This window comes from Carassius auratus, chromosome 48 (genome assembly GCF_003368295.1).
Source record: "Carassius auratus strain Wakin chromosome 48, ASM336829v1, whole genome shotgun sequence".
In the NCBI taxonomy this organism is placed as follows: Eukaryota; Metazoa; Chordata; class Actinopteri; order Cypriniformes; family Cyprinidae; genus Carassius; species Carassius auratus.
The window spans coordinates 7794956-7820549 of record NC_039290.1 but is presented as its reverse complement, the minus strand read 5'-3'; the positions used below and the strand labels follow the sequence as shown (position 1 = coordinate 7820549).

Sequence of the window (25594 nt, the reverse complement as noted above, 5' to 3'; positions counted from 1 at the left end):
TTATGGCGGCCGCAGTGAGAATTTTAGTGGTCAAATTCAAGTGCTGGGTCTGGGCAGCTGTCTGCTTTCTTTATACTTGGTTAAAGGCATATTGCACGCCAACCTTTTGTCAATTTTGAGAGGACTCAGTTCAGAGACTCATAAAGTCATTGCCACATACACATACACGCCAGTTATAGGCTATGCTCTAAAATGCTATATATAACTAACTTTTTAGTTACATGTGCAGTATGTAAATTTGGAAATGTTAGGACACCCTACAAAGCGGTTTTTAATAAATAATAGGCCTATAAAAATAAGGTGTTATTTATTTTTTTTTTTTTTTGAGAGAGAGAGAGAGAGAGAAACCGTTAAAAACAATTGGTAACATAAACAATGTTAAATGTTATTAGTTCATAGGCTATGTGATTGATGCTTTGTTAAAAGTTTCCATGACCGGTCATTAGATCTTCAGATTTCATATTCACATATCTGTAAATGAACTAATAATTAATTGAAAATAAATACATATTGAGTGCTATACTGAATTCATTATATTGTGACTATTTAGATTGATTTAAATTTGAGAATATTAGCATGCTCTGCAGTGTTATCAGAATATGTGTTAGAATAGTGACTATAAATATAGATCTTCCAATGTTAAAAAGGACCTTTAAATGAAAATCAATATTTTCAACATTCTGCTACAAAAACAAAACATTTTAGGATTATTTTAATAGACGCTGCATGGTATATATTGAAACTGGATAATACGTTTTGCCTCTAATAAAATGGTCTCAGAGATTTAAAATATCCAAGGGATCATTTGACGTACTTTACACGTTAAATGCCAAAACGTGCGGTACTTATGTGTAAGGAAGGTCGAACACAATAGTACATAACACTTATTTTAATTTAACTTATTTAATATTTCATTGAAAAAAAAAAACAATGTTTTACATTCATGATAAAATCATCTTCAATCATGACATCATTCACAGCACTATTTTTTTAGTTTCGCTGATTAAAACCAAGTAAAAAGTTTTTTTTCCAGTTGAAAATTAAACCACACCCAAAAATAAAGGCCAATGTCAACTTTGTGTTTATAAGCAATGACTGAAATTTCTTAAGTTTCTAAAATTTCAAATGTCATTATCTCCAAAAAAAAAAAAGACAAACTCACAAATGTTCTTATATTCATGAACTGGGTGGAGCTGACACGTGACATCTATAAGGCATATTTACTTATCAAACCATGTATAAATACATATGTTATATAGGTTTAAAGCATATGTATATATACACGGAATGTCATTAAATATCTATACATTTGAACAAAATCAACTTAACAAAGCGGTAAAACTCGATCCTTGAATTTTAGCAATCAACACAACAACACAATAATAAATCATACCAGTCATATTTAACAGTCGTTCTTTTAACATTTTAATAGTTTGGTTACACACGAAAGTAATTGATTAAAACATACATGCTGCGTTTGATATACATACAAACAAAATATGTTGTCTCAGACTCGTAAAATCAGCGTTATTCAGAACCACGTACACATAAATAGAAAATACTGATCTTGATTCTTGCCAAACTCGCTTAAAACAGCAAACTAAAGATGCTACTTTTTTACATGGTCTTACATAATTAAGAAATGAATCGTTTGAATCTCTCATATCTTACCCAGCTGAACCACTCCTACGCATCCATGTGTTCCAAATTGATATATGACAATATCTACTTTCGATCACGTGTTGCGGAGCGACTTAGACGGATTGCGCGTCATCTCGCCTTCCCAAATTTTCTCCTTCTGCAGCTCGAATCCAAAACACCATATCTGTAGTACGGACTACAGGAGAAAGATGTTTAACTCTGTTAATCTGGGCAACTTCTGCTCCCAGACGCGTAAAGACCGGACATCCGAGTTTGGGGACAGGACGGGCTGTGCTTCCAACATCTACCTCCCCAGCTGCACCTACTACGTTCCCGAATTTTCCTCGGTCTCTTCGTTCCTTCCACAGGGGCCCTCGCGACAAATCACATACCCTTATTCCACAAATCTGTCTCAAGTGCAACCAGTGCGAGACGTTTCCTATGGTCTGGACCCATCTAGCAAGTGGCACCACAGAACCAACTATGCATCGTGCTATTCAGGAGAAGATCTGGTGCACAGAGACTGTCTTCCGCCATCCACCATGACAGAAATGTTCATGAAAAACGAGAGTGTGTACAGCCACCACCACCACCACCACCAGCATCATCCGAACTCTAGCCACCCGTCCACTGGTTTCTACACCGGCGTAGGAAAAAACAACGTGCTCCCTCAAGGTTTCGACCGCTTTTTTGAAACCGCCTATTGTAGCACGGACAATCAGTCAGAACATTGTTTACAAAAGAGCGAGATGAACAAATTACAGACTTCGTCCCAGCAACCCACAGCTGTTTCCGCAGCGCAGGAGCCGGAAAAGGACCCAGAGGATGAAGAGGAACATACAAATTCGGGCTCGTGCACTTCAACAGCTACTAAGGACGGGAATGCAAGCAAGAGCCATTCGAGTAGGTACCGAAGCTGTAAATGGGGAAAGGTTAAGGGACCAGCCCGGTGTTTTGTCGGTCAGATTTTATGTGGAGTTTTATAAGCATTCAAAGGATTTTATTATAACCTACAAAGCTCTTTCCTCCATCGAAAAGAATTTTTACGATGGGAAAGGAAAAAGAGGATGTTATACACAGACGCTACTATCCCAGAGTCTGTGAAAATTTAAGAGCGCGCTATTGTGACAAATGCTAACTTTGATCGTGAACTTGCGTTGGGCATTGTAAGGGATTTTCTCGTTTAGCTGTCGGGGGTAAAAACCAATTGGGCAGAACATTACATTTGGCATACTGTGAATTTTGTTTTAGCAGCTCGAATGTAAACTAGCTAACTCCTTATTAGCTTTTAAACGTGTTGAGACTTGAGATACCATGGGGTTGATGTACAAAGTCAGTCTGTCTGTCTGTCTATCTATCTATCTATCTATCTATCTATCTATCTATCTATCTATCTATAAATTAATCAAATCTGTCGTAATTACCTTTCAGAAAACATCACTGGATATTAGATTTTTGCTGTCTTATCATTACGGCGCTTCTTAAACTATAAGTATAATTTGCAGAGGAGAAATTAACATTCGCGGCCATTTACAGTAGACATTACCCCTTGCCCACAGTATTTGTTTGTATTTTAAAAAAACAAAACTTATTTTAATGTGTACATGGTCAAGGGTCTTATCATTTGCGAAACAGGAAAAATAGGAAAAATACATAATAAATAAAATCACTTTTTTCCAAGCAAATAAAAAAAGATAGCCTATCTGTAGTTGTTTCTACATTTGTTTGCGGTTTTACAGTTTTATCTATCTATCTATCTATCTATCTATCTATATATATATTATATATATATATATATATATATATATATATATATATATATATATATATATATATATATATATATATATATATATATAGTCAGCCTATATTTACAGATTTTCTACTATTTACGCACGGCTATAGTTTTGCTGCTTCCTTACATCTGTAACATTAGATGCATGAGGCTTTTGAAGACACTGGAAATTACACATTCGTAAAAAATACATGTATTGTGCATTTATTAACATCTCATTGTGTTTTTGCAGGGGACAAAAATTATATCGTGATCACTTAAGGTGTCTTTTTTGATTATACCAAGGTACCCCGCGCACAAGGAAGAAGAGATGTCCATACACCAAGTTTCAGATTCGTGAACTGGAGCGAGAATTTTTCTTTAACGTTTACATCAACAAGGAGAAAAGGCTGCAGCTGTCCAGAATGTTAAACCTTACCGACAGACAAGTCAAAATATGGTTTCAAAATCGTAGAATGAAAGAAAAGAAATTAAGCAGAGATCGCCTGCAATATTTCTCTGGGAATCCGTTGTTGTAATTGTTGAAATGGGGTTGCCTTTTATTTAATATCTCTGCAAAGTAAAATTATGTATGTTTAAATATGCCCCATCAGTCTCATTAAATATAAAATGTTTTTGTTAAGGTCAAAAACAGTAGGCCTACTAAAAACTTGTTTGAAGGATAACAGAATTATAATGTCTGAGAGTGTGGACAGAAATGGAAATTAACTTAATGTCAAATTATACCGGCATTTCTAGTTTGTGATTCACAAACTAAAACGTACACATCACAACGTTTTTTTTTTTTTTTTTTTTTTTTTTTTTTTTTTGAAGTGTATGTGACACGTCTTTTAAGTGAAATGTTTAAAATCTTTACTTTGAAAATGATCACGAAAAAGCCTACTATAATATATTATTAAAAGTATACCCTCTATCATTTTATGGTTGTATATATGTACATTAAAACACACACTCGACTCTGTTTCGAATCTGGAGATGTCATACTTTTTTATGTTTTCACCATTTAGAACTGACTTGTATAATCTGTAATATTGTATTCCTTGTACAGAGCTTATGCATTGTGCATTCGTGAATGTAAATATAATGTTATCACCATATCCTGCTGCTATTTTTCTTTACATTGCATTTGCAGCCTTGTGAGCTTTGTTATTCGATTCTTTAATTTATTTGCTGTACGTCCAAAGTTCTCATTTATCTCGGAGGAATAGTTCAGCTATCTTATTCGGCCTGTGTACTACATATTAATAAAAATAAACACAAATAAAGGTAAACTGTTATGTCAATGGTGAATTGATTTAGAAAGAAAAATCATAAGGTAGACTATGAAGTAAAAATTGTGAATGTGTACAACAACACTGCAGTGAAAACAGAGATCTAAAATAAGATATAATAAACTGACCACTGCCAAGTAATGAAAACACTATCTCTCTCTCTCTCTCTCTCTCTCTCTCTCTCTCTTGCTCCACCTCTCCAGTCGTCGTCTCCCTCTCACAATTTTAGGCTATTGCTTTCTTGCAATGAATACTGGCTAATGTTTAATATTTCGAAGTCAGTTAGCAGAATTTAAGGAATGTCATCTAAAACTTATTTATCAGTAGTTTTGAGAAAAAATAAATAAATAAAAAATTAGAATAATGACCAAGAACTTTAGAGAGCATATCGGTGACGTCTTTTAGTACCTTCTAAATGGAATCGCCACTCTTGTAGTCTAGACACTGCAATAAAGCCAGGGCCCTAAATTGCCTTTTTTCTAACTAAATTGCACCGTCTGTTCGAGGGGAATTGTGTTCACTTCCGAAGTAAATAATAAACAAGAAAGTCCGCCTGCTTGGACAAAAACTGGGACGTTTAAAAATGAACACTTACTGGCTATAGGTGCGAGAAATCGAATGATATCGCCGAGTGTAGTCCGTTCTCCTAGAATCATCTCATCAGAGAAAGCGGAGTTGGCGCATCTTACATTCTAAGATATAAACTTTTTTGCGGTGTTTGCTCACAGGGGTGATGGAATTGCATCTTGCCCCCATGTGCAGTTATATATGTGATCAAGCTACACGAATTTTGTCACAACATGTGGGATCATAAGGGGTGCAATTTTGCTGTTGCCACTTGTGCATATGAAGCAAAAGATGTAATTAAAAGTTGTCTTTGAACTTCAATAATGTCAAGGCCTTCACCTTTAACCTATTGCAATAAAGTTGAATCAAGGAGCCCCTTTTGTCAGGAAACGTGGTGAACACAACAGAACCAATCAGCGCGAGTGGGGAAGGACCAAGGAATGCCTAAGAAGTAACACTTTGACCTCTCGTATTAAAATTTTCAGGTAACTTTTCAGTTTTAGCACTCCCATTAAATACACTTTATTGTGTCTGTAAAATGTCACATTTTCATGCATGAAATAATTTATGAGATTTTGGCATGTTCTTGGCCATTTAAGTTTGCTGGTTGTGACTTTTCTCGGGTACCAGGAAAAATATCTCTGACAGATATAAATCAGAGATCGCAGTAAGTATACATTGATGCTCGAATTGAAAACGAAGGGGAGGTCCTTGCGTTCTGAATTTGTGTACTGATTTATTGGCGATATTTGCACACAGTTGGGCTAACTGTATTAAAACATCAAATGGGTTCCTTTGTAAATTCCGAATGTACAGACTTTTTACGTTTGTGTGTATGTGTGTGTTGGGCTTGTAAGTGCAGCCGATCCATTGCCACTGATCCTTATTTGTAGAACTGTGGGAGAGAAATGGCGGGTGTGGAGGCGGAGGGGGACATAGGGATCAAGGCTGGAAGGCCTGTCTTCTTGTCACACCCACCAACCTTGGCCCTGGCTCAGTGACGTAACTGATTTGCTGAATTCCTTTCTCTTGCGTCACACTGAGGAGCAGGATCTTGCAAGGTCCACCTATCAAACGCCGGAGATAGCCTACTGTTGCCACCAAACTAAAGCAATCAGCGCCTAGACTTATGAACAATGGTCGTAAAATCTGCATTTCTTGTGTGGTGTTGATTTGATTCATAAATGCGACTTTCCTAATCAAATTGTTTGTCGCAAGACGTTTATCATTATGTGGCTATCGTATTCATTCCGAATAGATAGGCTATAATAGTATCTCCAAAACGGAAAGCAAGGGCGGAATGGACTACCCGATCTCATGAAAGTGCGTATCAATACCATAATTTTCTATCTATTCGGCGTACTATTTATACGCAGAAATAGACTTTGGCGTGCATATGATATGCAATGGTTAGGACTGGGGGTATGGGGTATTAGTCTATATGTACGCCAAGACTGCATCAAGAAATTGCATAACAGCTCTTAGCTGACAGTAAGGAAAATGGCGTAGGCTTCAAAGGCACCAACATAAAGGTTGTGGACTTTAATTTAAATACAACCTGGATTTTATTTTTACATAGAAGTCACCATAATTCAATAGAACATTTTCGCAGTATCTGTTAAAAACAAGATTTACCAGGTTAATTTCTCACTAGAGTTAACGTTCTCACTGTTCCAATAATGTCAATAAAATCAGACTTTTTTTTCCTTCTTTTTGCATCAGATTTTGTAAAATATTGGAATGTTGGAAGTGATTCAGTTTCCAGTGTGTGTGTGGTCTGACATACTCGGTGTTGTTCATTGTTGTTTGTAGTCTACTTCATGCTGAACAGTTGTGGACTTTGGACAGAGTATATTAACACTCTTTGTACGCTTATACTTACTTCCGCACTCATGTATGTGATGAAAAGCTGTAAATACAATCGCCACTGGTGCCCAACTAGTCATTTGTATGGTCTTTCGTGATATTAAAATTTAATATTATGCTGATGTGCTTTGCGATTACCACTCTCTGATTTATAAATGTCTTTAAAACGTTACATGCATCAACCATAAATTTCCAGAGACCTCTGTGGGTGGACGCCTGTTTGGTGAGGGGAAATGGTTAAAAAGCGGTTTTCTTTAAATTGGAAATATGTTTTATGGTGGTTAAAGTTCCAAAAAAGGCACGGAATACCCATCGAATCCCCTGCCATGTTTTTACTCGTTTCAAAGCCAGCAGACTTAAGAGGCCTACGCGGTTAAACTGGACGTCTTGTGTTTCACTTTTCAAAGTCGTTTTTTCTTTATAATTTTTCAGTGCAATTTTAGCACAATTTACATCACTGTGCATGTAACGACTCTTAAAGATGATCAGAAATCAATACCTGTAAAAAAAAAAAAAAAAGGAAAACATCTGTCGAGAGCAATCAAATATAAAAAGTATAATTCTATAAAATATAGGAATATAAATATACGCTTATGGAAAAGCTGGTATCCATAATTATTTTAGTTGTTTTGTTATGGTTACAGGCTACACAGATTCTTGTTTTGTGCAATTTACGCGATTGTGGTGCAAATTCAATATTATCTGTGAGAGATCTTTCATCGCCAATGAAAAGGGAATTAGCTTTCTCTGCTTAACAGTAACAGCTGCAGACTTTGAGTAGTATCACAAACTTAAGTTTTAAAAAATATAATGTAAAAATAATAATTCAAACAGAGTAAGATTGTACCAGTTTGTTCGTGGTTTTATTTGTTGCAATTTGTATTTGTTGTTATTGTTTTTTTTATCCTATTAAATAAATTGCTTTGAAATAAGAAACAAAAGAACAGTTGGTAGCAGCTCTTTATTAACAATAAGAAACAATGACAGCCTTTATTTCAATTGTAAGTAAATACACTTTAATAATACATGCACAAGAATGTGTTCAACAACGGACTTTCGCTGCAACAATAAATAATAATAATAATAATAATAATAAACATTCAATAATATATTCATCCATAATTCAAAATGTACAGTTATTTTAAAGGTTTTCATCGTTGTTTCTAGACATAAATCCCAGCAAAACATTATATTACAGTGAACAATGTTTACTGCAACTTAAATATGTAAATGTATCTTCTGAAATACGTTTTTATTGTAGTACTCACATCTGGAATCACAAAGTCACTGGGCCATCGTAGATGGAGAGCATTACCTGTAATTTAATAAGACGCTTAAGCATTTTTGCTTTTACAATGGTTCATATCATAATCATAGCTAAACAAGTCTACACTAGTTCGTCACACTGTACAGAATTTTAAGACAGATACAGATTTTAAACGAGAGGCTATAGTGTGTCTAGAATGTGTGTGTGTGTGTGTGTGTGTGTGTGTATGTGTGATATAAAAACGAGAATGTTTGTAATGTGTGTGTGTGTGTAGGCATATATATGCTTTGATAAACGCATAGTTTCACATATTCAATAGTAATCTATTTGGATAATGTACATTTCACTTTTTTCACATTTCAAATTTTTAACGTGTGCATTTAATAATATAATGTAAAAAATAGTATATATTGGTTTACATAACAGATCAGATCATGTAACATAACTGGATAAGAAAATTGTGGGTGAGATCTAAAACCCCCAAGTCTTTGTGATTTCATTCTGTTGTGAAAGTTAATTTGTTTGTCTTAAAAGGCTGAGTGACAGACAAGAGAACAGACCAATCACAACAATCCACCACGTCTCAAGCTGGGTCAGGCGCTGACCTAGTTGGCCACCAAACCCAGAAAATATCATTCAAGTCCAAGGGATAAATCAAATACAAATTATATCAATTATCGTAAGCAATATAAAAAAATGACCCAAACATAGTATACACGAAAATACTTAAGCTTTAAGTTTTTCCCCCAGTAAATTGTGTATAGTCATCCGAATTCGATGCAGCACGGTTAAATGTCATAATAATGAACTGATGAAGACAAAGTGAGTAATTTTAGCTTTTCACTATTTTAAAATCTGTACCCTGTATTACAAGGAATTATGGTACAAAATAGAAAAATAATTTACACCCGTTTTGACAATCTTTGCAATGGAAAATGTTTCAAATAGGTTTATATTTATTATAAAATGTAAGTATGTCTACGTACCAACTTAATACTCAGTTTTACATTTTCATGTTGCTTTTCATTTAGTGTTGAAGTTCACAAATATATATTATGAACAGTTAATAAAAAAAAAAAATCTGCAATCACAACTAAAAATATGCTCTTCTTGATTATGTCTGTATAAAAGTACAATTTAAGATTTTGTTTCAGTTTGGAGATTCTGAATAAACCCTTCCTTGGCTTAGGCTATGTGATTTTTCTTGTATATTTTAAACAAATAATAATAATAATTCACGTCAGTTTATGTGAGAAGAAAAGATAATGGGGGGAAACATAATACATAATAACATCATCTTACAAAAAAGCAAAGCTACAAATCATAATATGACATTTGATACCAAATTTTTCAGCTAATCCAACTGATGGAATTTGCAACAGAGTGAAATTAACTAAAAATAGATTAAGTAGTGTGTCGTGCCAGACAGGAAAATAGACCAAATGTGTCAACAACGCCCCTATTCTATTAAATCGCATGTCCGCTTTGAAAAGAGAGACTACATGTACTGTCTTGTTAAAGTGTATATTAGGCTAACCATTTTTATATTGACTAACCTTGTGATATTTGACTTTAATTTCCAGAAATTGTTTAATGTACTCGTCTTTCTCTTTCTTTCGCAGACGCACAAGCCAAGTAACTACGTATCTGAAGAAAACGAGTGCTCTTTGTTCTGTTCTTGGTTTCCTCGTCCGTGAAAATCGGCTAGATGGCGCCATTGCTCCATGCTGCAGCACATAAATTCAACAACTTGACCCCACTGACGTCAAGACGGTCTGGCGCATCAAGGCCACTTTCAAAACCCTATTGGTCTGAAAATCACATGACAAAGCTCCTTGAATCCATAATTATGTTGCTGATATTTTTCGCCCCCCCAAAAGATGTCAGCGTCCTACTGTCCTTATCCACTCCGGTGTAAAGGAGATTGTTTTGAATCAAAAGGAAAACAAGGCAAGTAGCAAAATGTCATGCCCGAACAACGTGGCAGCCAATACATTCCTGATGGACTCGCTGGTGGGAAGAACATCTCCTTACAGAGGTGAGAGCTATTCCATTAACTCTGGAATGTACATGCAAACGTCTGCAGAATATGGTTGCTCCATGATGGGTAGTTTTGGTATTGTTGGTACTCCTCTCTCCAAACGGGATGATGTGCAACCGAATGGGATGCATCTCAGCAGTTACCAGCAGCACTCACATTACCTGTCGCAGCAGGACACTTGGATCGCAGGCTCTAAAACTTACAGAGACTCACAACCTGTTGCCCAGCCTTTGCACCCATGCTCGTTTCCAGCCAGTAATGTGAAAGAGGAAGCGATTCCTTGTCTTTACCAGCCTGATATCGACAGCGCTAAAGAGTCCGCTGAGAAATCCACCTACATCCGTCTGGGAGACAATAACAGCCACCCGAATCAAAGCGCCGTCTCCACCCCCGAGTATTTCCGACGGAGCCAGGTGTACGCCAGTGAGAGGGGCCACCATGGAGATGGCTCGGACTTTAACCCAATACCCAGAATATCCACCCCTGTTGAAGCACTAGCAACAGATTCATTTAACAAAAGCAGCAAATCAAGGCAGGACCCAGAAATCAAGGGACGGAATACGCAGGAAGACGACATGGATCAGAGACGGACAAGAAAAGAGGAGAGTGTCTCAAAAACAGACAGTTGTACTGATGAGTCCGAGAGCGAATTGAAAGGTGATAACTAATTCCTTTTCTCTCTCTCTCTCTCGTTCTCTTTCTCTTTCTCTTCTTCTCTCTACCACACACACACACACACACACACACACACACACACACACACACACAGCGCGCTCCCTTCTATGTAGACAACAACGTGTGAAATGACATCCAAGTTGCATGTCAAAATAGAAGACCTTTTAGTTTGTTGCACCGACGACGACTGCTCAGGCCAAGAGTGCATCATAACTATGTATTACAGGCCCACGTGGGCTGTTCGTCTGTTTTTTTTTTTTTTTTTACAGAACAGCAGTCAATATCATGTGCACTAAAATTGAAATGGCGTTTAACACGTTACAAAAATAAAAATGGGTGTTGACGTTGATATAAACAGGATCATTCTAGGATTAACGCGATGGGTGTTAAAGTGCGCACTTAAACATCCACGAAAGCATAACGAAACAAAATAGTACACGCTTCCTGCATGTTTTTGTTGCGATCCAGTTGGTTATTTCCAGGCACATTCAAATATACCCGCAATATAGGGAAGTGAAAAAATACGTTTCCACCGAATCCCGTTTATATGCCCCAATATGTACAGTAGCATTTCAGTGGTAGCCTATGTGATTTAAAGTATTTTTTCCATGCATGTTAAAATTAAGAATTCGAAATATTTACATAATAACTTGATGGTACTGGTAAATAATTTTTAATAGGCCTATTATGTTTTAGACACTGAACGAAAAAACAAAAACAAAACAATTGCCGTGTAAATTGAAGTTTATATTTATTTATAAGTTTACATTTAAAACTTTTTATTAATTGGATATTTTTGCACTTATTTTGTGATATTGTTTTTGTAATCCGTCGTTATAAAATGTCAGTTAACCATTCAATAAAATCTTATGAAGGAAATTTAAAATCAGTGTGTGGTACTAAAACAATTAAATGTATAGTCCTACCTGTGGTTTACTATATGTGTATCTGATATAGTCTAACTGAGAAATGCGACCAACAATTCTGACATCTTTATTTAGTTTCCGTCTTTAAAACGTACCATTCTTATTTGGTTTTCTCTTGTTGTTTAATTCCAGTTATTAACATGTTTTGCAAGAATGAAATTTGCTACAAATCTACAGTAATAACACCCTTAAAGTTGTTTAATCGGAAACAGTTGCGTCTTTTGTTTGAAGTCTTGGTTGATGCTTTAACAAAATAAATCAGTCAAAAAATGAAAATCAATGATTTATATGGCTTTGTTATTTGCATATTATATTTGTCATTGTTATGGGGGGGGGGCTTTTTTTGTTTTGGTAGATGACGTTTCAATTAAAAGTAATTACAGGCCGACTTATAGAGACTATACACTGAAATTGTACGGAAATGTAAAAAAAAAAAAAAAAAAGGTACAATAACACATATGCAGATAATAATTAAAAAGGGGGAATCGGCATCACTGAAAAGCTTTGAAATGGCAAAAGCCGTTTTAAATTAAAGCGTTAGATCATAGACTGTAGATTTTAAGTAGGCCTTCAATAAATTCAGCATACTGTTTATTCTGAGGAACAATGAAATATGTTAAAATATGAATATGACTTTTTGTGGGGAAGAAACTAAATAATATAGTCAAGCGAGCATTTGTAGCGTCACAGTCAGTTCTACTGTCTTGAAACATACTCTGGGAACAGTTTTTCTCTCTCTCTCACTCGTTTACTTCTGCAGATGAGGCTAAATCGGAAAAAACAACGGGGAACTGGTTACAAGCGAAAAGTGGAAGAAAGAAGAGATGTCCTTACACAAAACATCAGACACTTGAGCTGGAGAAGGAGTTCTTGTTCAACATGTACTTGACTCGAGAGCGCCGTCTGGAGATCAGCAAGAGTATCAACCTCACAGATAGACAGGTCAAGATCTGGTTCCAAAACAGAAGGATGAAGCTGAAGAAGCTCAACAGAGAAAGTCGCGTCCGAGGGCTTACAGGCTATAGTTTCAACTGAGCGCTTCAGACAGACAGAAAAATAAGAAATTACAACTTCTCATTTCTCCTTTTGAATTCTTTTGAAAATCTCATATACACACATATACAAATACAGAATAGCAAAGCACTGGTCTTGACTGGCTTTAATGTAAGGGCCTGGATCATCCTGCAAACAGTATTAACTAATTTATCATTGTTAAATAGAGCAGAATTATAACTGTAAAAATGTCAGTAGCGTAAGAAAATGTTGCTTGGTGCAAATATTCCTGGCCGATTTGTAATTTTAAAAAAGTTAAATATATGAGTGAGATGTCTATTCGATATCTTAGATTAGTTTGTTTGCGGTCAGTGCGCTTTTCCTACAATGCGCGCTCTGTATTTTGCATGCGTTGTTCTTTGACGTGTATTTGTCAATTTGATGTTTAACTCGAGAGGCTGATAAATAAAACGGGGGACGGGGAAATATAATCTCCTGGTATGTCCTTCCCCTTGCATATTTTCTCCTGTATTATGTTGTCAGAGAAGTTTTGGGTGAGGACAGGGAAGAAAGTCAAAAAGAGAAAGTGCATAGCACTTTCAGTATGAGAGGGAAACCTATAACGTTGATTTAAATATTATCCAGGTGACCACAGTAAGTCAAGGTCATAAAATTGTAATGTCATGACGGTCCTGGAAAGCGCTGGGGGTGGATTTTATGATCTGCAAATATAATGTGCTGCTGCAGTAAAGATGCATTAAAAAGGTGAGTGGAGGAGGGCTAATTCACATACTCGGAACTGCAATGTGCTGGCCTCACTGACGCGCTCTGCGGTCTGCCTGGCTGTTTTGGAACCAGGAACCTTTCATTATGGAGTAATGTTACGCTTTGATACGATGGACTGAACACGGAGGAATCCAAGACCTACAGCGGCGGTGAATGAATGAGTGGATCCTATGAGCTACGTTAATCAGACAGTGTCCAGAAGGTTCAAGGTAGGAAAACGTTTTCCTTATTTTGTATCGATTTGAGCTCATGCGCTGACATGGATAACAGCTTTGTTTTGAACGAATTTCTTGAGATGTGGACTTGGCTCAGTGCTTCTGACAGTTGTCGATAATTGCGCCCCATCTTCCAAGCACAAGTTAAAGTTGTGGAGATCAACTCATGCTGACATGTGTTATAAATAAATATCAGCTATTCCCAGTCCCTCTGAAGGACATTTTTTTCTCTTTTTACTACAGTTGTATTTTTTATTTGATAATTTTCTTGATCTGCAAAAACCCACAGGAAACTCTTTTGATAGTCTCATTCATGTTGAAGGTCCATACTCATTTGCATGCTACTTATTTGTCAGTGGGTCTCTGACTTGTAACCGTTTAGTGTTGGAATTAGCCATACAGGTTGAGAAGTGTCGTTTGGTGATCATTTTGCTGTCAGTTGTTAAAACTGCCCAAAAGCTCTGGCCTTTCAGGCATACTATAACTATTTCAAATGAGGTTTGATCAAATTAAGGCCCGAAGCTGTGAGGAATAAAATCCTTACTTATCTTTGCAGAATATGTGATGTGTCTCCTCCTGTGGATAACGCCGTTACGCACGGCTGGTGCGTGGTTTAGGTAGTTTCATGTTGTTGGGATTGGCTTCCTGGCTCGACAACAAGAAACTGCCTTGATTACGTCAGTTCGTCTTCATCAAGGGCGACAATTGCCGTTAAATTACACCCTGTGCAATGAAGTTTCCGCAAATGGCATTGTAAATGAACTGAACGATTATAGCCACAGCGGGCTCTTTTTCTCCTTTGCTCGCCTTTATGCTCGCCTTTATGCTCGTCTCTGGTTGTAAAAAAAAAAAAAAGAATCTAGAATCTCAGAGGGAAAAAGGACTGTTAACATCAAGGGGCAAACTTAGTACTAAGGTCCTTATTATTGCTCATTCTATGATTCAAGCAATGGCCTAAAGTGTTCTAGCCACCCTTTGCCATTAGAAATGATGACTGAGTGACTGAGGTGTTAGCAAGAAATTGCAGTCCAATTTTTAATGAAAAAAAAAATGGTGGACTGACGGACGGCTATGAAATCAGAAAAAAGTACAATTTTATATATATATATATATATATATATATATATATATATATATATAATGTATGTATGTATTAACTGTTCCTAAATTGGTCAGTTATGAATTTTATTCTTTGCATATAGTCATAACCACGTGCGCGTGCGTGTGTATGAGACTAAACATTCTTACAAATTTTATTAAACTTGTCTGGCTTTGATGTTGTACTCTAAGAAACCTGAGCTAACAAGTATAAAATGTAACTCTTCATATCTGTTTGTCTGCTACGCTACTTTTCACTAACGTGGGCCAACCACACACTTTTTTTTAACCAGTCAATGGCCTGGCTCAAAAGAGAAAAACTGCATTTGTAAAGGGCCGTTTAAACTAATTATGTTTACATGTCAGCATCAAGTACAGTAGCAGTGGTAGTAACCGCAACTGCAAAAGCACATTAAAAAGCGTTGCCACAACAGACTTACTGGCTAGTATCCACGGCAGACACAGTTGGACCTAGCACTATAAACTGTGAACCTGCGTGGCTGCTTCAGGGAGATTTTACTACCTTATCAGACTTATTTTTTTTATTGTTAGTGTAACCTAATGTATGTTTATTCTTTATATTATTCTGTAGACATATAACAACATAATAATACCGACTTGATTACAACGTTTTAGCATTAGCCTATCATTCTATATACACACTGTTTTTCTGAAATTTAAACTCGGCACATTCAAAATTCTTAATTCCTCAAACATTTCTACACTATTATTAATTAGTAATAACTTTTATTATAAGATACACATAAAAGCAGAGACAGAGAACAATAATTTTAGGTTATAGTACAGTGCCTTTGTTTATTTTGTTTCATTTTTATTAGTTAGGTGCAGTGCGGAATATGTGTTTTCATATGTTTTTAAATATAAACATTGCATATTTTTTAAATATAGCTTTTTATTTTAGACAGGTCAAAATTTCATTAATAAGTGGGAACATCAATGTGTGTGCTTCGACGTTATATACACTGTACAGTAGTAAAGAGACAGTGCCTTCTAAAAAAAAATGATCAGCTGTATAATATGTAGGAATAATAAGCTAATTTACTTAGGGTAATGTTTTTGGTAAAGTTGTGTTTGAAAGGGCCTCATCAGAGACTTGTCCTTTTTTCCTGGTAGAGTAGACTTTGGATTTCACCATATATGCTTGTTTTCTTAACCCCTCCCCTCCCCAGTCTGGAATCCAAAGTCATTTTCATTCAGTTGAGTGAATGGGGTTCTCCTCTGGAATGCGTCACCAACAAAGAGTTTACAGCACGCGTAATAGCCCCACAGGACACTGTCGCCTAGCATGCGGATATAGCGACAATATCCTCAAATAGCCTAAGGATTGGTGGACATCAAAACACCTTTTGCTTAGTATGTATATATACTATAGTTGGAATGTTTCCCTGCGTTAGGAAGTATATAGTACTATTTCCAAACGCGCGGCATTGGGCATATCTGTAGTAGCATTAGCAATGGCCTATGCCTTGTTTGGTGCATATGTAAGCATTTGAATGATTACTGGTTAGTTTTCAGTGGGTTTGAATGAAGATAATGTCGACGGCTTTACTGTGGCTATATATTTTTACGTTATTCTTTGATCTCAGCTCTTTTGCCTCACTGTTTTGTATTTTCAGTGAATAAACCTGAATGCAATTTTCAGCACACGTGGTTATTTTAAATGAATCCATCGTTTCAAATTAATCACGTTCTGTTATGTATAGCTTTGCATTCATGCTGGAACACATTTCGAAACATTTGCACTATTTGCTGTATTTCTGTTTATGTCGCCCAAGGTCGCAAGCATTAATTTGATGTTGTAATATGATACTGTATACCACTAGTGATTTCTCTCTCCAATAAATGCAAATATAGGCCCATCTAAACACAAAATACTAAAAATGTCAAACTTGTTATATGGCTTCTTTTAATTTGACATGAAATCAACATTACATATTTGCTAAAACCACATATATTTAAATGAATGCATTAAAGGAAACAGTATAGTGCATTATGTTCACGTTGAGCATGGCACGCCGAAATCTAAAATAATATAAAATTAATAAAGTACAGTAAAAAAAGGACCTTTTTTAAACACATAACATAATGAAATTGTGTGTAAATGATTTGGGATTGATTCATTCCAATATTTTGAACTGATACCCATACCACATTTGATTTTTAACACAGTGTTGTCTTTTTAATAATGTGTACTAAAATGGCAGTAATGTGTAGTAATGCTAGATATTTGGGTCTAGGTATTCTGCGAGGTGTAAACGTTTCTCATTATACTAGTATATAATGAGGAACGTTTACATATATCCTCATATATACCAAAAATGAACAAATAAATAAATAACTAATTATATTGAATGAAATAAATTCAGAAAGATTAAAATATTTAAGAAAATATTAGTTTCAACCTACTCCTGATTTTTAAGTGTGACTTTTAGGTAGGCTTTTTTACAACATCAGTAGCCTATTAAAGCAAATACTGAAGTCGATCGCAGGGTATCCAAATTTTGTATAACAACGGAAGATGGAGGTTAATGTTTATATATTCCCTTAAATCAGCGTGAATTAGCAATGATACTGCCGTGCTGTTGTTGTCTCAGAATGGAAAGTATGTTTCTTAATGACAACTTAAAACCCGTTTGAAGGATTCAATTATGTTAATACAAGAAAAAGCTATCTATTATATAAAACTACATTGTTTATAGTAAAACTAGACTATATGCACAAGTGGGGAAATATGTGAATAAGCAGCTCCTTGTACCGTATAAACAAGACATTTTCTTTAATACAGCCACACAGCGGAAAGTGCTGTATTTTAGATATAATATGCTACGTACTTGTAAATCCTATAAAGATGTCTGTTACAGGCTAATGTGTATGTTTTAAAAGCTAAATGTTGAGATGAATAGAACACTGAGTGAGCTCGCACTGTAGTGTGCTCGTAAATGTGTAGTGTGCACCGCAGTCTCATTTTTATCCTGAGTCACCCTGCACAGTTTAACTGCCAACACTGCAGCGAATACTGTATTCCACCGATTTGTACAATGTTAAAGCACAAGATCGTTATCCTATTAGCGAATGCGACGACATAGCGAATTATAAATGATATCTCCCTTTTTCGAGGGAGATATCGCAATATATTTTATATTCTATCTAATAAACTGATATCAAGTGAGAAAAAAATATCCTTGTTAGTCACCGAATTCATTTGAATCTCTATATAATTAATTTTATAACACACAAAACTGAAATTTTAAATAAGGCTGGACTAAGAAGACAATTTTAGTAAGAAAGGTCACACTCATAAAACAGTCAAATATACACGGTTTAATGTTTTATTTTGATAATGCGTCTTTCCCTTAAAAACAACATTATATCATCAAACAAATTGCATTTTTACATGCAGCCTATACATGTTTACATGAACAACATTTGAATACAATAATTGTGTGTGTGTGGGGGGGGGGGGTAAATAAAGTGGGCTAAGTGGAAGCAGCTTTAGCATCAAGGTACCACGCCCTCGGAAAAACAGATAAAGGGTCTTTAGCTGCATTGACTGCTCTATGCTGCACTGTTTTTAGTTTTTTATTTTTATACGGTTATTTGCAGAGGAATGTTTCATATTAAACACGTTATATTTGTTTGTTCTGTAGCTATATGCCACAACTTAATTATTTTAACAATTTAACAATTTGATTCGATGCATTGATTCCGACAATATGATACAGTCTCACACCAAAGCTTTCAATTATTTATACTGACATAAGATTTTACTTTCACTTTAGTTCAGAGAATCTAAATTATATTGCTTTCGCATTCTATAACAAGGAGAAATCAGATCCATCTCATAATCAGCAACCCTTCCTATTAAACAAATAATGAGTAGCTAAGTGAAACGGCATAAAAGCATAAATGTCCTTTGTTTTCTTTTGCTTTTAGCTGTTTTGCTGAATCAAAAACTTTAATTAGCTGTTTTGCAACTAAAAAAGAGAGGCATAATGGCCCTCATTACTCTGGGTCGAGTATTTGTAAACTATTTAACTAATATAACAGTGTAGCAGTTTTAATAGCTATTTGTAGTATAAGATTAATATTGAGAGTCTGAATTGCACACATATTTTTATTTGTTGTGGCTATATTTTGATAATGTCTGGTGTTTCCACAGAAAACAGGGCGGAAAAAAAGCCCGACCTCATGTGGCCGGTTTCATACTGGGCCTAACACTGACAATGACTGCAGACCAAAATCAACAGATTTCCAAGTGTCGCAAATACGCTTATAAGAAAAATTTCATCTAAAATACAGCGATTCACATATTAACTGTAAAATGTTTAAGCGGTGTCGTTTTTTAAACATACAAGAGCGTGAAGTTAAAGTATTTAATAGATTTGTAGAATAAAATTATTTTAATGTGTATGTTTCAGCCAGTAGACTGTTAATAATTCCAAATTCGGAAACCAAATGAATAAAAAAAAAAATTATTTAGAAAACATTTCACATAGCTATTATTTCAATTAACAAGATGATTAAGTTTGTATAGAATTAAGTAGATTAAGTTGAATCGCAAAAAAATGCAAATTACAGAAAAAAATAAAATAAATAAAAGAATGGAAATTACAATAAATTTACGAAACTTAGGCTATGTAGATTGTGTTATGCAATTACATTTTGCTAAACAAAAACAAACAATTGCAGTAAAACGGATAAAGCTAAAAACTCTTTTTTTTCTAAGCTTTCTCATACAATTTTAAGAGCTAACAGAGTTGGTCAACAGTTTTCTGGTATATTCGACAGAGGTTTGATGAGACTTTTTTCACAAGCGTAGTGTTGGTTTTATGTAATACCAGGAACTCAACTGCAGTTTTATTAACGACACGTTTATGAACAATCAAATGGTCCTCGTAAAAATTTATTGAAGGACATAAAAGCATGCACGACCGCTTGACGAATATAGCCGCAGTTGTGGTGCGTTTTCAGGCATCTTACTATTCCCACCGCCCCGATTTGTTTAAAACTCCATTTTATGAGGGATATCCCAATTGTATTTATTTGAAACTCGTGGAAAATAGGACTTTTGTGCGTAAAAGCAACCCTTTACACAACACTAGAGCCGTGTATTTGTCAAAAGTATTCCATTGGGTCCTTTCCAATTATATATAATTAATAGTGAAACAGTGAGAAAGTAATATACATCTGTTTCTTTTTTCTAATTGTTTTAATAAATAACATTGTGCAGTGAGGGATGCGTACAAGGCTAGCCACAGCACAGTAGCATTCTCTAGACAGAGATTGATTACACCAACAAATAGTGCCCCTTTTAAGACCGTTAACACACATTCACTGCTGCTTCGTAAGACTACAAATAACTATTTACCTTAATCAGTTGCATCATAATGTATTGGAAACACACCATCTTCATATGTTTAGGCTCTGTTAAAAAAAAATAACATTAGTATTAAGCAACCTACTGCAAGCTCGAAGTGCATTGCTGTTCCAGGAGAACGCGCGCATTGATCTGCTGTGCAGTTTTTCAGGGGGTAAATGCAATCACGTGTTCCATTGGCGTCCAATCCCAGCTAGGGAAGCTTTCTGAAATAATTACCTGTCTTGATTGTTCTACGGTCAGATAAAAAAGTACAGATACACTCCATATAATAATCGGATGCATGTAAAAGAGAAGGGAAACATCGCCATGTCGGCTACGGGTCCCATAAGTAATTATTATGTGGATTCCTTGATCAACCATGAGAGCGAGGATGTTCTAGCGAGTCGTTTCACAGCCACTGGTCCGATATCCTCCAGCTCACGCCCGACGCCCCTGGTCCCGGAATGCGCGGATTACCCGTCCTGCAGCTTTGCCCCGAAACCACCAGTCTTTACTACCTCGTGGGCCCCTGTTCACTCCCAGTCGTCAGTGGTTTACCATCCATACACTCACCAACCTCACCTAGGCACAGACTCAAGGTACGTTCGCTCTTGGCTGGAGCCTATCCCCGGTACCGTGTCATTTCCAGGATACGCAGGGAATAGCAGGCACTACGGGCTGAAGCCCGACACCTTCCAGGATACCCGTACTGGAGACTCTTTGGGCTCGAACGGACGCACTTACACGGATTATCTCTACTGCTCCGCCGTCGACATTCGGGAAAAGCACCAGAACACACCGTCGCCTGAGACGGAGAGTCTGTCTTCCGGGAAGCACAAAGACGACAAGGCTGAATTAGACCCGAGTAAGTTAGAGCTATTCTTGTTTACAACCGAGAATGGGATGCTTCCTAGTTTATTGCGTTCGCTTGGTGGTTGGCTGTTGTCCGTCGTAAAACCAAGTTCTATACCCTTTCATCCTCTGTGCTGTTCTCGGCCGACTCAAGTCTGCTTTGGGGCTATCCATTGATGACAAATGCCATAGGATTGGGTTGTAAAACGGATTTTGAGCCATAAAATGGTCTCCTAAAAAGCCAAGTCTGGCAACGAAGGTTGCATGTGATGTTTACAAATAGCCGTACCATTATCATTATCAATAATTTTAGTACGGTATAACCATATTACTGTGTTTGATTTAATTTGGAAATGTATAAATTTAGCTTGCGGTTGTTTCAGTAACAGTACAGACGGCTGTAAAGCGAGGAATCGTATGAACACCTAAAATTAAGTATTTTTAGCCTATAGCTAATTGTGAGTTTCAAGTGTTATATATTTTACTTATAACTCATAAACACTAATATTACTTTTGAATTATACTTGTCGTGGGCTGTATTACAAGATAACTACTGAAATGTCAAATTAAAAATGTAAAATGCGGGGGCTGTTGTTTTGAACTGTTTAATTAAATATAATTTGAATATAAATGTAGCAGTTTCTACATCAAGAAACAGCACGTGGAATGTCCACAGTGCATTCACTGCATAGCAAAACTTTGAGCGTAGACTTGTGAAGGCTTGAGTCACAAGCCTTTGCTTTTTTATGGGCCTATAAAGCAAATAGGTACACTCACCAGTTTACAGCGCCATTTCCATCTAAGAGTTTGCAAAGCTACTTGAAATAGACAGACCTCCTATGCTATTAACTGGTATTTACACATATTAAGCCTGAACATTTAATTGAAGACTGATCTAAAATGAGAAGTGTTGTTAGTTGCTACGGTTTAAAAAATATATTGCTTTATACACGTCTGTCACAAGCAAGCAAGAAAAAAAACGTTCTTTATATATTAGAATATAATCTGGTAAACTTCATGCCACAGTACTAATCTATTTTTGACAGCGTGTTTGTTTACAGCAGCAGCTAATCAGACTTGTTCTATGCTGTTTTTCAGATAATCCTGTGGCAAACTGGATCCACGCGCGCTCCACTCGAAAGAAGCGTTGTCCATACACCAAGTATCAAACACTCGAACTCGAAAAGGAATTTTTATTCAATATGTACCTCACAAGAGACCGGCGATATGAGGTAGCAAGGGTGCTGAACCTGACGGAGCGACAAGTCAAAATCTGGTTCCAGAACCGACGGATGAAGATGAAGAAAATGAACAAAGAAAAAAACGACAGTAAAGAACAATAAACTAAAAGTCATTCTTTGGATACAGACTGAAGGAAAATCGTCATTTAGTATCGATATGAGTCTTAACATTTGCACCTTCGGCCCATAACAGGAACATAGAAAACGAAAAGGCTACCCTTAATGGATATTAAGGATATTAATTCAAACGTGATGATATAAGTATGATTTAATGTAAGTGTAATTTTACCATCCAGACTTAAATCATATTAATATTATACGTAGAGCTAGTTTGGATTTACATAACATTTATTTACTCTCTCAGACACACACACACACACACACACACACACACACACACACAAAGAGGACTCTGCAGAGAAGCTGCCTCGAAGTTTCAGAGAGAAAATACTTGAACTACTTTAAATTCAAATTCCTAATTTATGCTCTCTATGTGGTTGCTTCTTTTCTATTCTTTCATTATTTGTAGGAGGTTTGAAAGTCGAGTATTTTATAAAGAATAACAATTCTGTAGTTACAAAATATACGTGTTTGCGTCGATGTGCTTAGTTTGTTTCTGATGATGTACCTGTTTGTGTATTTTACATTCTTTAAACTGTAAATGAGTTTCATCATAGATTGTAGATATATCCAAATATATACAACCGTGCTAATATGACTTTTGTGTCTCATTCCATTTATTTTACCGCACAAGGGAGGCAAACTGTTAAATGTGTGCTATCCAGGTTTAGCATTGAGTTTGGCCTACACATACAACGTTCTCGTGTGGAAAGTATCGAGGTTGGAGTAAGAGCACGATGGCAAGGCCACTGTAAAGACGTTGTTAGTGTGACCGTCAAAATATAAAATGTGCACATCCCACAAAGATCAAATACCAAAAAGCCTGTGGTAGGCCCCATCCACTCCCCTGCCTTATTTTTATTTTTAATGTTTTGTATTTAATTGCAATATTGTTTCCAAGCACTAAAACTTTTTTTCTCATTTTTAAATGTATTTTCATTTTATTTTGACATTTAAATTAATAACATCAATAGATAATAATTATTGTTGTTGTTGTTGTTCTTTGTAATAGTAGGCCTAGATTTAAAAATTATGTTAATTAATATGACAACTTTTCAAAGGAAAAATAATGCCAGAAATCCGCTTTTAATCTGTGGTACCGATATGTCAGAGCCACAAAATGAATAAATGTTTTACAGAAATTTCATCAACCTTGAACAAACAAATAAATCAAAGACATTAACTACAACAATAATGGCTTGTTTTAATCAGCTCTGCGTTGTTGGCGTTTGGAATAAGGCCTCTCGGTATAATTTTTTATTTTCTTTTTAAATGCATAACTAAACTTTTCAAGTTCCTATCTCTTATCGTATGGTAACTGCAATACGACTAATTGTAAAATTTTTATTATTATTTTTACTTATTTATGAAGGCCTAACAGTAGCAGCGGTGGAAGGCTATATAATTAAAGGTCATATGTGTATCACTAGCCTTGCTCTGGGTCGAAATGGCCTTTTTGTGGGCTTTAATAATACGAACAGGATGCGGTTATTTCAAAGCCCAATCGACCACGTTTCCGCCCCAGAGCAAAACTGCTAGTTTTACAACCCTGCTGGAGCTTGGTGTTGTTTGTCTCAGATGCAGACAAACAAAGCCAACCTGGCTAACTGGCTAGACGTCTGGGCTAAATTACTTTATGGTTTAATGGACGTTGGTGGAGGATCCTCGGATCCTCTCTAAGAGTTCTGCAAAGCCATTTAGTCCTTTAGGCTAAGAGGCAAAGGCAATCCACCAACACCACAAGATGCATTCAGAAGTCAATCCAAGTCCTTTAACGACGCTAAACCGAAAAAGCTTAGTTTTCACTTAACACAAGCTTGTAAAGCTAATTTACGGTATCCATACTGGTACTGTAAGCCTTTAAATCATGTATTGATACTGCTAAAGTGTTATGTGTTTTCACAGTCCAAAGTTTCCTATAAAGGTACATTCAAATAGGCTTTCTGTCATTGTCCTAATTTATTTGGATTGCTGTATGTTTTGCGGTACGAATCGTGTGGCCTTGGCCTCCAGTCAATGATCATTTGTAAAAATTACCCCCAAGCACACTAGATGGCGCTATTGACTCACAGTTAAGGCTTTTTGGGCCGCTGAAGCCTGAGAGTGTGTTACAAGAGTGCTGAAGGAATGGCCTTCTGTTATTAATCACAGTTTTGGCTTAGAAAGAAATGTCGTAATAAACGTTACATTTACACCATCTTTATCATACTCTTAAAACAATTGTTTGTTTTATTTCTTTTTAATGTAGTTTTTATGTTGTCTCCAATGTTCATGCTATGACGCTTTTCACACTCCCCGTCTTTCTTTTGTTTGCCACAATCCGATGAGACTTACAGAAAGCACAGTGTCGGGTTTAATGCTGCAGTAGGCTATATAACTGACATAGCTAATTTATTGAAGGCGCTGAGAAATCGTGACATCATTTTTGTCTCAGATCTTGTTTACAAATGTGGCAGGATATGCTTTCCATTTATTTACTTATTTTTGGAAACCGTTATTATTTTTAGAAGACGCGTTAGTCTGTGCCACTATTTGACGAGCGGATATAACACTATCATATATGATGCTTTAAAAATGACATTGATTTATAGCCTAATCGGGACCTTTGAAATTTAGTTTAACTGTCCCCTGTAGACAGCATTTTGATACATATTTTAATTCGTGTTGCATTTATTATTGCTATTAAAAATATAGCTAATAATAATAATAATAATAATAATAATAATAATAATAATAATAATAATAATAATATCGATTATTAAAACAATTCTGTTAAAAAATTAAAAGCATTACTTTTTATGTAATAAAATTATTTTCCTAATTGCCTTGTTTTGTTGTTGTTGTTGTTGATGTTTTCGTT

At 35.8% G+C, this 25594-nt stretch overlaps 3 protein-coding genes across 4 annotated transcripts; all 3 read left to right on the top strand.

Moving 5' to 3' along the window:
- The first annotated feature begins 1262 nt into the window (after positions 1–1262).
- Positions 1263–4869, top strand: LOC113065708 (homeobox protein Hox-C11a-like). 2 transcript variants are annotated; one of them, XM_026237181.1, is made up of 2 exons: positions 1263–2544; positions 3669–3803. In XM_026237181.1, exons 1-2 carry the CDS (start codon positions 1716–1718, stop codon positions 3695–3697), a joined length of 858 nt encoding a protein of 285 aa, XP_026092966.1. In that variant the 5' UTR covers positions 1263–1715; the 3' UTR covers positions 3698–3803. The 2 variants fall into 2 exon arrangements, with proteins under 2 accessions (XP_026092966.1, XP_026092965.1); XM_026237180.1 differs by having other exon boundaries at positions 1267–2544; positions 3722–4869.
- Positions 4870–8448: 3579 nt separating this feature from the next.
- On the top strand, positions 8449–13573 carry LOC113065709 (homeobox protein Hox-C10a-like). The gene is made up of 2 exons (XM_026237183.1): positions 8449–11105; positions 12810–13573. Exons 1-2 carry the CDS (start codon positions 10370–10372, stop codon positions 13082–13084), a joined length of 1011 nt encoding a protein of 336 aa, XP_026092968.1. The 5' UTR covers positions 8449–10369; the 3' UTR covers positions 13085–13573.
- Positions 13574–15285: 1712 nt separating this feature from the next.
- LOC113065714 (homeobox protein Hox-C9a-like) lies at positions 15286–23332 on the top strand. Its single transcript, XM_026237189.1, has 2 exons — positions 15286–21386; positions 22472–23332. The coding sequence occupies exons 1-2, from the start codon at positions 20819–20821 to the stop codon at positions 22714–22716; spliced, it is 813 nt and encodes a 270-aa protein (XP_026092974.1). The 5' UTR covers positions 15286–20818; the 3' UTR covers positions 22717–23332.
- Positions 23333–25594: the final 2262 nt, after the last annotated feature.

Excerpts from the sequence above, each read along its gene's own strand:
- LOC113065714 (XM_026237189.1), top strand. The coding sequence starts at position 20,819 with ATGCATGTAAAAGAGAAGGGAAACATCGCCATGTCGGCTACGGGTCCC. Across the intron at positions 21,387-22,471 it reads CAAGGCTGAATTAGACCCGA|ATAATCCTGTGGCAAACTGG; the intron begins GTAAGTTAGAGC and ends GCTGTTTTTCAG.
- LOC113065709 (XM_026237183.1), top strand. The coding sequence starts at position 10,370 with ATGTCATGCCCGAACAACGTGGCAGCCAATACATTCCTGATGGACTCG. Across the intron at positions 11,106-12,809 it reads GTCCGAGAGCGAATTGAAAG|ATGAGGCTAAATCGGAAAAA; the intron begins GTGATAACTAAT and ends TTACTTCTGCAG.
- LOC113065708 (XM_026237180.1), top strand. The coding sequence starts at position 1,716 with ATGACAATATCTACTTTCGATCACGTGTTGCGGAGCGACTTAGACGGA. Across the intron at positions 2,545-3,721 it reads TGCAAGCAAGAGCCATTCGA|GTACCCCGCGCACAAGGAAG; the intron begins GTAGGTACCGAA and ends GATTATACCAAG.